Genomic DNA, 12,503 nt, shown 5'->3' with positions numbered 1-12,503 from the left:
TGACAGCTATGTTGGTGTTAGAGGTGCGTCCGGTATCCACCATTAGTTCAGTGGCACTTAGAGAATTGATGGAAATAGTGTGTCCCCGGTATCAAATCTCATCTAGGTTCCACTTCTCTTGGCAGGCGATACCGAGAATGTACACAGACGTCAGAAAGAGTCACCAGTGTCCTACAAAATGCGGTTGTATCCAGTGTCCACTTAACCATGGACATGTGGACAAGTGGAACAAGGTGGACTAAGGACTAATGACTCTAACAGCCCACTGGGTAGATGTATGGCCTCCCGCAGCGGCACCAGTAGCAGCATCTTGCAAACGCCAACTCAATTCTAGGCAGGCTACGTTATGTATCACCACTTTCCATAAGAGGCACACAGCTGACAACCTCTTAAGGAAACTGAGGAACATCATCGCAAAATGGCTTACCCCAATTGGACTCTCCTGGGGATTTGTGATATCGGACAATGCCACCAATACTGTGCATGCATTACATCTGGGCAAATTCCAGCATGTCCCATGTTTGCACATACAATTAATTTGGTGGTGCAGAATTTTTTGAAAAATGACAGGGGTGTGCAGGAGATGCTGTCGGTGGCCCAAAAAATTGCTGGCCACTTTCGGCATTCTGCCACTACGTGCCAAAGACTGGAGCACCAGAAAATACTCCTGAACCTGCCCCGTCATCACCTGAAGCAAGAGGTGGTAATGAGGTGGAATTCAACACTCTATATGCTTCAGAGGATGGAGGAGCAGCAAAAGGCCATTCAAGCTTAGGCAAAGGAGGGGTAATGCACCTGACTAAAGCGCAGTGGAGAATGATTTCCGTCTTGTGCAAGGTTCTCCATCCCTTCGAACTTGCCACACATGAAGTCAGTTCAGACACTACCAGCTTGAGTCAGCTCATTCCCCTCATCAGGCTTTTGCAGAAGCAGCTGGAGAAATTGAAGGAGGAGCTAAAACTGAGAAATTGAAGGAGAAGTTAAGATGGAGCGATTCCGCAAAGTATGTGGGACTTGTGGATGGAGCCCTTCATTCGCTTTGCCAGGATTCAATGATTGTCAATCTGTTGAAATCAGAGCACTACATTTTGGCCACCGTGCTAGATCCTAGGTTTAAAGCCTACGTTGTATCTCTCTTTCCAGCAGACACAAGTGTGCAGAGGTGCAAAGACCTGCTGGTTAGTAAATTGTCAACTCAAGTGGAACGTGACCCGTCAACAGCTCCTCCTTCAATTTCTCCTGCCACTGGGGCTGCAAGGAAAAGGATAAGATTTCCTAGCCCACCCGCTGGCGGTGATGCAGGGCAGTCTGCATCGAGTGCTGACATCTGGTCCGGACTGAAGGACCTGCCAACGATTACTGACATGTCATCTACTGTCACTGCATATGATTCTGTCACCATTGAAAGAATGGTGGAGGATTATATGAGTGAAAGCATCCCTGTAGGCATGTCAGACAGTCCGTACATATACTGGCAGGAAAAAGAGGCAATTTGGAGGCCCTTGCACAAACTGGCTTTATTTTACCTAAGTTGCCACCCCTCCATTGTGTACTCCGAAAGAGTGTTTAGTGCAGCCGGTAACCTTGCGCTGCTGCGGATCCAAGTCCCCCTCCCTTCTCCTCCTTTCCCCCTCCCCATGGCCGCTGCGCTCCTCTCCTCGGCGGGCGGTTGTGTGCTGCGGGCGGCGGTGGCCCGCAGCACACACGGTATGTAATGAGTCAGTTTGACTTATTACATGCCGTTCTGGATTTGGGCCCCTTGACAGTGGCGGGCCCCAGTGAAAGGCACAGCTTGCACTGGCGATAGTTCTGCCACTGACTATAACTACTCAGGCATTGTAAAGGGCACTATCCTGGGGAGAAAGGGGGGAGCATGTTTAATTTGTGTCTGGTTGCAGCATGTTTTTTTTTTTTTTACAATCTGAGTGTCAACATGTTTTTATTTAAAGTTTTGGCTTTCTATTTAAATAGTGTTTATTTATTTTTCTCACAGCAATGGCTTCTTACATGGACCGAGTGTTCACAACTGGATTCATTGATATGTATTGGGCCAGCGATTGTCTGTGGAAGGTCCAAGGCAAGGATTTTTCCAACAGACAGAAAAAGGATCAGGCCTACAGACAATTGGTGGGATTCAGCAAAGCCCATAACAGTGATGCCGATCTAATTTGGGTGAAGAAGAAGATAGCAAATTTGCGGACGGTGTTCAAGAAGGAACACACACGAGTGATCGAGTCCCAACGTTCAGGTGCCGGGATTGATGATGTTTACAAGCCAACGCTATGGTACTATGAACAGATGAAGTTCCTTTTGGAGAAAGAGTCGAGGGTACGTGGACAGGGTAGCTTGAATGAAGAGTCTCCTAAGACAATGCACTTTTATTGGCAAGCTGCTCAAACAGATTGTGATGTCACTCAGTTGCTAAAAGGGAGGGGTAATTCTGAGTAAGATAGAAACATTTTGCTATCCCTGATGCACACTGAGTGGAAAATACTACATAATATCAGATAATACAGAAATCTTGGTTGCATATATCTGCAGATATAGGGCTAAGCCCACAGGCCAAACAGCAAGGCGTCTCTGTCACTGAGGGTCCCTAATAGTAGGTATGGGTCCAGGGTGTGGGACCACATCATGTCAGCACAGGCTAGCCACCCCTGGGTAGCACACAGATGAAAATTAGTAAGGGTTATAAGAAGCACATAAGTGCTATGTAGGTGAGAAGTGTGATTAAAATAATACAAAAATATATAAAATGTGATAGGGAAAAACATAAGTGTCAATAAAGTGTTAGGGTGGGCCAACCTGAAGCAGCCACACCAGCACAGGGGGCACCGCACCCCAAACTCACCCCATAAATAATTACAGATATGTCTGGGTCTAATAGCCCAGTGTAAGGCCACATGATAATAGCTCCTACAGCATCTGAGAGCCAGCTTACCTGGAGACACCCCTAGCTTCCCTAATGGCACTCTGGTTTCAGCAATCCCTCCTAATGCTGACCCATCTATGCTTCTCTAAACTGCAATGCACATTTATTGGCAAGCTGCTCAATCAGATTGTGATGTTACTCAGGTGCTAAAAGGGAGGGGTAATTCTGAGTAAGAAAAAACATTTTGCTATCCCTAATGCACTCAGTGAAAAATAACACTACAGTGTGCATTAGGGATGCATTAGCGATAGCAAAATGTTTTTTTCTCACTCAAAATCTCCTAAAACACAAGAAGAGGAGGGGACCCTTAATCTGGTAAATTAAAACACATTAAAATGTCTAACTTTATCATTGTTTATCAACATCCTAATGTTTTCGTACAGGATTCTACCCTGGAGCTGGTAGTGGACACTTCCGCAGCAGAGGCAACAGAACTGGAGTGCAGTGGTGAGGAGTCAGCAGAGTCTCTGTCAACAGCACCACCAAGGCGGAGACGAAAGACTTCATCATTGAGTTCTGATTCTTCGGCCACCAGCTCAGTTCAACTTATCCAGTGGGCGGAGGAAATGCTTAATAGGCCACCGGACAGCACTTGTCAATTTTCAAATATGATATATTCTCAGATGCGTGGAATGCCCAAAAGTGTTTGTAGAACTTTCAAGCGCATAGTATTTGATGCATTAAAAAGGGTCGAGGATAATGAACTTTCTGATGACCTGGATCTAATGCCAAATCCTATGCGGCATGCACGAAATGCCCCATAACCCCAGTATCCTTACCACCAACCCTACTATTATCCGTCGGGTAATCCTCTGCCACATTGTCCATTTTTTCTGCCAGGACCCCCACCAACACCCACTCTGCCCACTCCTCCCACAAGCACTCTGGGCCTAATTCAGAGTTGATCGCAGCAACAAATTTGTTAGCAATTGGGCAAAACCATGTGCACTGCAGGGGGGCAGATATAACATGTGCAGAGAGAGTTAGATTTGGGTGGGGTGTGTTCAAACTGAACTCTAAATTGCCGTGTAAAAATAAAGCACCCAAATCTAACTCTCTCTGCAAATGTTATATCTGCCCCCCTGCAGTGCACATGGTTTTGCCCAACTGCTAACAAATTTGCTGCTGTGATCACCTCTGAATTACCCCCTCTGTCCACTGGATTGTACTCAGCACTGCTAAGTACACCCCCCTCTCTCTCCCCCAGAGAACCAGGCTACTTTTATTAATTGTTAAATTATTTTTATTTTTATTTTTTAGTTTCCGTTGGTAAAATTGTTCTTCTTTGTTTTCTCAACTCTTTTGTTACAAAGGACTTCACCGTGTTCATAGTTACCAGAGTGATGGTTTCGAGACATCATTTGTCCTGGACTTTTGAACACTGGGATATTGGTCATTCCTGTGTTCCTTGAAAGGACACTGTCTGCAAATTCGTTGGCTTTCTTCCTTGCCCAAGTTGGATGGCATCATTGTTACTGGTTTTACTGTACTTTTTTATGCCTGTTTCTTCATTGTTCTGTTTGAAAATTCCTTGCTCAACAGACAATCGTTGGCCTCACGCATATTGATGAATCCAGTTGCATAATTGTAAAAAATTAATATATATTAATAAGTAAATTATTTAAAAAAAAAGTGTTGTGTATTTGTTATGGTTTATCAATTTGAGGGGATAAGTGAGGACAATCCTAACTTCAAGGGAATGCTAGCAGGGACAATTACTACAGGGGGATGTGGTTAAGATCCTGGTGTTCAGGATCCTGGCACTCAGAATATCGACGCCGGGTTCCTGACCACCACAATCCCAAACATTTTCTCCCTCTGTGTATGTCCATGACAACAAAGAATAAATAACTGTGGCGCGCGAAGCGCGCCACCAGGGCCCACAGCATGGCAAATGCAGCGAGCCTACAAAGGGGCTTCTTGGCTCTCGCCCCACTGCCAGCATTCCGGCGGCAGGCATCCCAATGTTGGGATTATGACTGTTGGGATGTCGGCCTGCCGAGATGTCATACCAATTCCATTACAGGTATGCCTGACTTGGTTCACACTGTTGGACCCCATTTGTCTTCACTTATCCCCCCTTAAAAAAAACTTCTTCTTTATGGGAGGATAAGTGAGGACAATCCTAACTCCAAGGTGATGGTAAATGCTGGACATTTTTGCTGGTATGTCTGATTTGGTCCACATTGTTTTACCCCATTTGTCCTCACTTGTTCTGGGTATACTTGACCCCAAAGCTCTTCATGGCTACGTTGTTTTATAACATGCATGCAAAACACACACATGTACATACTCTGACAACAGAAGTTTAAAACAAGAAACATTTTTATATTGAAAAAAAAATACAATAAAATAAAACCAATCAAGCATTTGTAATGTCTAGCAAACATAAAAGCAGTTAAATGTAGGAGTCTTGCCAATCCACTGCACCTGCTCCATTAAAAAAGGTCAGGTAGTCGTCTCTGACCTTTTTAGCCTTTAAAGTGGAATTAGGTGTGGACTGTGACCTTTCAAGTCCAGGCAACCTGGCAGAGTCCACATCATGGTTGTTGGCATCAACAGGCAACCTGGCAGAGTCTACATCATGGTTCTGCGCCCGAAGTAGTAGATGGAGGGCATTTCGGGGCCAGTCTTGCGCCTCAGATAATTGTGTAGAACACAACAGGTCATCACAACCCAGTCTATTATATCCACCCTTAGGCCAATAGCAGAGTGGAAAATTCAGAACCTAATACTCAAGATCCCAAATACATTTTCAACTATGTGGTGGACCCTTGAGAGCCGACAATTGAAAATGCGTTTCTCCTTGGATAAGTTCCTTTGTGGATAGGGTTTCATGATGTGCTTGTGCAGAGCGAAGGCCTCATCTGCCACAAACACATGGTTCAGGCCATGCCTGCAGTCCTCAGCATTTGGGAGGTCCAATTGGCTGCACAGCAGCCTCTCATAAAATACAATGTCTTTGATTGATCCGCTATCAGATGCTCCCCAATTTTTCCCCGCATCCACAAATATGAACTCATAGTTAGCATTAACTATAGCCATCAAGACTATGCTATAATAACCTGTATAGTTATAAAAGAAACCCACTTTTTCTAGGAGGAGAGATGCGGACATGCTTGCCGTCTATGGCACCTCCGCAATTGGGGAAATTCCAGCAATCCTCAAAGTCCTGGGCCATTTCTTTCCACTCCTTTGCTTTAGTGGGAAACTAGAAGCAAAAATAGAAATCATTATTAAACATTGCAATTAAAAACACATGTAACAGTGAAACTAAAAGTCAGTCACGTGACAGCCGGCATTATTATGTGTAAACTGCATGTGTGACACACCCGGCCCGAGTGTGAGTGCGATCACCTTATCGGTGCAGGGAAACCCCAGTTCTTGTTATCCGGCAGTTCAGAGACACCTGCTGGGGACTCAAGGAGCAAGTAACAATAGGGCTATGCAATCAGGGTCTTTTATTATTCCACAATTATTACAATCTACATGTGTACTACATCGCTGGGGCGAGAACCCCTGAATTTCTCTATGCTGTCAGACACCTGGTTAATAAACAGGTCACCTCAATAATGATTCTGCACTTGTAACAAACACAACACGTTCAGTACAGTGGTCTCATCAACAGTAAGTGAGTTACTTTATCTATAGCTTATATAACATATCACAACAGTGCTATTAATACTAGTATGTCCCAATCACTATTTTAGGTTAGCAATGGTATACCTCTTATTACTAACACTTGCAAGTGTGTGGTAAACAAAACCTGACCTGTGCACAGGGATTTAAGTCTATTTCTGTAAATAGGGTTTACACCCACAGTCAGGGCCGGATTAACAATAGAGATGAGAGGGTTCGGTTTCTCTGAATCCGAACCCGCCCGAACTTCATGTTTTTTTACACGGGTCCGAGCGACTCGGATCTTCCCGCCTTGCTCGGTTAACCCGAGCGCGCCCGAACGTCATCATCACGCTGTCGGATTCTCGCGAGACTCGGATTCTATATAAGGAGCCGCGCGTCGCGGCCATTTTCACACGTGCATTGAGATTGATAGGGAGAGGACGTGGCTGGCGTCCTCTCCGTTTAGAAATTAAAATAGATAGGAGAGTGAGAGTGAGACACTTCATTTACTTACTGGAGCTTAGGAGGAGTTATACTAGTGACTGATGACCAGTGACCTGACCACCAGTGCAGTTTTATAATTTATTATTATTTAATAATCCGTTCTGTTCTTGTTCTCTGCCTGAAAAAAACGATACACAGTGACTCAGTCACACTCACATACCATATCTGTGCTCAGCCCAGTGTGCTGCATCATCTATGTATAATATCTGACTGTGCTCACACAGCTTAATTGTGGGGGAGACTGGGGAGCAGTTATAGGTTATAGCAGGAGCCAGGAGTACATATTAAACAGTGCACACTTTTGCTGCCAGAGTGCCACTGCCAATGTGACTGACCACTGACCACTGTGACCAGTGACCTGACCACACTGACCACCAGTATAGTATATTGTGATTGAATGTCTGCCTGAAAAAGTACACTCGTCGTGTGACTTGTGTGGTGTTTTTTTATTCTATAAAAATTAAAAAACTAATTCTGCTGACAGACAGTGTCCACTCCAGCAGGTCCGTCATTATATAATATATACCTGTCCGGCTGCAGTAGTGATATATATATATTTTTTATATCATTATTTATCATCCAGTCTACTAGCAGCAGACACAGTACGGTAGTTCACGGCTGTAGCTACCTCTGTGTCGGCACTCGGCAGTCCATCCATAATTGTATACCACCTACCCGTGGTTTTTTTTTCTTTCTTCTTTATACATACTACATCTCATTATCATCCAGTCTATATTAGCAGCAGACACAGTACAGTACGGTAGTCCACGGCTGTAGCTACCTCTGTGTCGGCACTCGGCAGTCCATCCATAATTGTATACCACCTACCCGTGGTTTTTTTTTTTCATTCTTCTTTATACATGCTACATCTCATTATCAACCAGTCTATATTAGCAGCAGACACAGTACGGTAGTTCACGGCTGTAGCTACCTCTGTGTCGGCACTCGGCAGTCCATCCATAATTGTATACCACCTACCCGTGGTTTTTTTCTTTTCTTTCTTCTTTATACATACATACTACATCTCATTATCATCCAGTCTATATTAGCAGCAGACACAGTACAGTACGGTAGTCCACGGCTGTAGCTACCTCTGTGTCGGCACTCGGCAGTCCATCCATAATTGTATACCACCTACCCGTGGTTTTTTTTTCTTTCTTCTTTATACATACTACATCTCATTATCATCCAGTCTATATTAGCAGCAGACACAGTACAGTACGGTAGTCCACGGCTGTAGCTACCTCTGTGTCGGCACTCGGCACTCGGCAGTCCATCCATAATTGTATACCACCTACCCGTGGTTTTTTTTTTCTTTCTTCTTTATACATACTACATCTCATTATCAACCAGTCTATATTAGCAGCAGACACAGTACAGTACGGTAGTCCACGGCTGTAGCTACCTCTGTGTCGGCACTCGGCAGTCCATCCATAATTGTATACCACCTACCCGTGGTTTTTTTTTCTTTCTTCTTTATACATACTACATCTCATTATCATCCAGTCTATATTAGCAGCAGACACAGTACAGTACGGTAGTCCACGGCTGTAGCTACCTCTGTGTCGGCACTCGGCAGTCCATCCATAATTGTATACCACCTACCCGTGGTTTTTTTTTCTTTCTTCTTTATACATACTACATCTCATTATCAACCAGTCTATATTAGCAGCAGACACAGTACAGTACGGTAGTCCACGGCTGTAGCTACCTCTGTGTCGGCACTCGGCAGTCCATCCATAATTGTATACCACCTACCCGTGGTTTTTTTTTTCCTTTCTTCTTTATACATACTACATCTCATTATCATCCAGTCTATATTAGCAGCAGACACAGTACAGTACGGTAGTCCACGGCTGTAGCTACCTCTGTGTCGGCACTCGGCAGTCCATCCATAATTGTATACCACCTACCCGTGGTTTTTTTTTTCTTTCTTCTTTATACATACTACATCTCATTATCATCCAGTCTATATTAGCAGCAGACACAGTACAGTACGGTAGTCCACGGCTGTAGCTACCTCTGTGTCGGCACTCGGCAGTCCATCCATAATTGTATACCACCTACCCGTGGTTTTTTTTTTCTTTCTTCTTTATACATACTACATCTCATTATCATCCAGTCTATATTAGCAGCAGACACAGTACAGTACGGTAGTCCACGGCTGTAGCTACCTCTGTGTCGGCACTCGGCAGTCCATCCATAATTGTATACCACCTACCCGTGGTTTTTTTTTTTCTTTCTTCTTTATACATACTACATCTCATTATCAACCAGCCTATATTAGCAGCAGACACAGTACAGTACGGTAGTCCACGGCTGTAGCTACCTCTGTGTCGGCACTCGGCAGTCCATCCATAATTGTATACCACCTACCCGTGGTTTTTTTTTTCTTTCTTCTTTATACATACTACATCTCATTATCATCCAGTCTATATTAGCAGCAGACACAGTACAGTACGGTAGTCCACGGCTGTAGCTACCTCTGTGTCGGCACTCGGCAGTCCATCCATAATTGTATACCACCTACCCGTGGTTTTTTTTTTCTTTCTTCTTTATACATACTACATCTCATTATCAACCAGTCTATATTAGCAGCAGACACAGTACAGTACGGTAGTCCACGGCTGTAGCTACCTCTGTGTCGGCACTCGGCAGTCCATCCATAATTGTATACCACCTACCCGTGGTTTTTTTTTCTTTCTTCTTTATACATACTACATCTCATTATCAACCAGTCTATATTAGCAGCAGACACAGTACAGTACGGTAGTCCACGGCTGTAGCTACCTCTGTGTCGGCACTCGGCAGTCCATCCATAATTGTATACCACCTACCCGTGGTTTTTTTTTCTTTCTTCTTTATACATACTACATCTCATTATCAACCAGTCTATATTAGCAGCAGACACAGTACAGTACGGTAGTCCACGGCTGTAGCTACCTCTGTGTCGGCACTCGGCAGTCCATCCATAAGTATACTAGTATCCATCCATCTCCATTGTTTACCTGAGGTGCCTTTTAGTTGTGCCTATTAAAATATGGAGAACAAAAATGTTGAGGTTCCAAAATTAGGGAAAGATCAAGATCCACTTCCACCTCGTGCTGAAGCTGCTGCCACTAGTCATGGCCGAGACGATGAAATGCCAGCAACGTCGTCTGCCAAGGCCGATGCCCAATGTCATAGTACAGAGCATGTCAAATCCAAAACACCAAATATCAGTAAAAAAAGGACTCCAAAACCTAAAATAAAATTGTCGGAGGAGAAGCGTAAACTTGCCAATATGCCATTTACCACACGGAGTGGCAAGGAACGGCTGAGGCCCTGGCCTATGTTCATGGCTAGTGGTTCAGCTTCACATGAGGATGGAAGCACTCAGCCTCTCGCTAGAAAAATGAAAAGACTCAAGCTGGCAAAAGCACCGCAAAGAACTGTGCGTTCTTCGAAATCCCAAATCCACAAGGAGAGTCCAATTGTGTCGGTTGCGATGCCTGACCTTCCCAACACTGGACGTGAAGAGCATGCGCCTTCCACCATTTGCACGCCCCCTGCAAGTGCTGGAAGGAGCACCCGCAGTCCAGTTCCTGATAGTCAGATTGAAGATGTCAGTGTTGAAGTACACCAGGATGAGGAGGATATGGGTGTTGCTGGCGCTGGGGAGGAAATTGACCAGGAGGATTCTGATGGTGAGGTGGTTTGTTTAAGTCAGGCACCCGGGGAGACACCTGTTGTCCGTGGGAGGAATATGGCCGTTGACATGCCTGGTGAAAATACCAAAAAAATCAGCTCTTCAGTGTGGAGGTATTTCAACAGAAAAGCGGACAACAGGTGTCAAGCCGTGTGTTGCCTTTGTCAAGCTGTAATAAGTAGGGGTAAGGACGTTAACCACCTCGGAACATCCTCCCTTATACGTCACCTGCAGCGCATTCATAATAAGTCAGTGACAAGTTCAAAAACTTTGGGCGACAGCGGAAGCAGTCCACTGACCAGTAAATCCCTTCCTCTTGTAACCAAGCTCACGCAAACCACCCCACCAACTCCCTCAGTGTCAATTTCCTCCTTCCCCAGGAATGCCAATAGTCCTGCAGGCCATGTCACTGGCAATTCTGACGAGTCCTCTCCTGCCTGGGATTCCTCCGATGCATCCTTGCGTGTAACGCCTACTGCTGCTGGCGCTGCTGTTGTTGCTGCTGGGAGTCGATGGTCATCCCAGAGGGGAAGTCGTAAGCCCACTTGTACTACTTCCAGTAAGCAATTGACTGTCCAACAGTCCTTTGCGAGGAAGATGAAATATCACAGCAGTCATCCTGCTGCAAAGCGGATAACTGAGGCCTTGACAACTATGTTGGTGTTAGATGTGCGTCCGGTATCCGCCGTTAGTTCACAGGGAACTAGACAATTTATTGAGGCAGTGTGCCCCCGTTACCAAATACCATCTAGGTTCCACTTCTCTAGGCAGGCGATACCGAGAATGTACACGGACGTCAGAAAAAGACTCACCAGTGTCCTAAAAAATGCAGTTGTACCCAATGTCCACTTAACCACGGACATGTGGACAAGTGGAACAGGGCAGACTAAGGACTATATGACTGTGACAGCCCACTGGGTAGATGTATGGACTCCCGCCGCAAGAACAGCAGCGGCGGCACCAGTAGCAGCATCTCGCAAACGCCAACTCTTTCCTAGGCAGGCTGCGCTTTGTATCACCGCTTTCCAGAATATGCACACAGCTGAAAACCTCTTACGGCAACTGAGGAAGATCATCGCGGAATGGCTTACCCCAATTGGACTCTCCTGTGGATTTGTGGCATCGGACAACGCCAGCAATATTGTGTGTGCATTAAATATGGGCAAATTCCAGCACGTCCCATGTTTTGCACATACCTTGAATTTGGTGGTGCAGAATTTTTTAAAAAACGACAGGGGCGTGCAAGAGATGCTGTCGGTGGCCAGAAGAATTGCGGGACACTTTCGGCGTACAGGCACCACGTACAGAAGACTGGAGCACCACCAAAAACTACTGAACCTGCCCTGCCATCATCTGAAGCAAGAAGTGGTAACGAGGTGGAATTCAACCCTCTATATGCTTCAGAGGTTGGAGGAGCAGCAAAAGGCCATTCAAGCCTATACAATTGAGCACGATATAGGAGGTGGAATGCACCTGTCTCAAGTGCAGTGGAGAATGATTTCAACGTTGTGCAAGGTTCTGATGCCCTTTGAACTTGCCACACGTGAAGTCAGTTCAGACACTGCCAGCCTGAGTCAGGTCATTCCCCTCATCAGGCTTTTGCAGAAGAAGCTGGAGACATTGAAGGAGGAGCTAACATGGAGCGATTCCGCTAGGCATGTGGGACTTGTGGATGGAGCCCTTAATTCGCTTAACAAGGATTCACGGGTGGTCAATCTGTTGAAATCAGAGCACTACATTTTGGCCACCGTGCTCGAT

General features: G+C 45.3%; 1 protein-coding gene across 1 annotated transcript; it reads left to right on the top strand.

Moving 5' to 3' along the window:
* Window positions 1-1,980: 1,980 nt before the first annotated feature.
* On the top strand, window positions 1,981-3,842 carry LOC134911755 (uncharacterized). The gene is made up of 2 exons (XM_063919804.1): window positions 1,981-2,328; window positions 3,316-3,842. Exons 1-2 carry the CDS (start codon window positions 1,996-1,998, stop codon window positions 3,694-3,696), a joined length of 714 nt encoding a protein of 237 aa, XP_063775874.1. The 5' UTR covers window positions 1,981-1,995; the 3' UTR covers window positions 3,697-3,842.
* Window positions 3,843-12,503: the final 8,661 nt, after the last annotated feature.

The sequence above is a fragment of the Pseudophryne corroboree genome, chromosome 4 (assembly GCF_028390025.1).
Source record: "Pseudophryne corroboree isolate aPseCor3 chromosome 4, aPseCor3.hap2, whole genome shotgun sequence".
In the NCBI taxonomy this organism is placed as follows: Eukaryota; Metazoa; Chordata; class Amphibia; order Anura; family Myobatrachidae; genus Pseudophryne; species Pseudophryne corroboree.
This window is presented reverse-complemented; position numbering and strand designations above follow the sequence as displayed.

What these genes read in the sequence shown, in the direction of transcription:
- LOC134911755 (XM_063919804.1), top strand. Translation starts at nt 1,996, where the DNA reads ATGGCTTCTTACATGGACCGAGTGTTCACAACTGGATTCATTGATATG. An exon ending in TTTTGGAGAAAGAGTCGAGG is followed by an intron (nt 2,329 to 3,315) that starts GTACGTGGACAG and finishes GTTTTCGTACAG; the next exon opens with GATTCTACCCTGGAGCTGGT.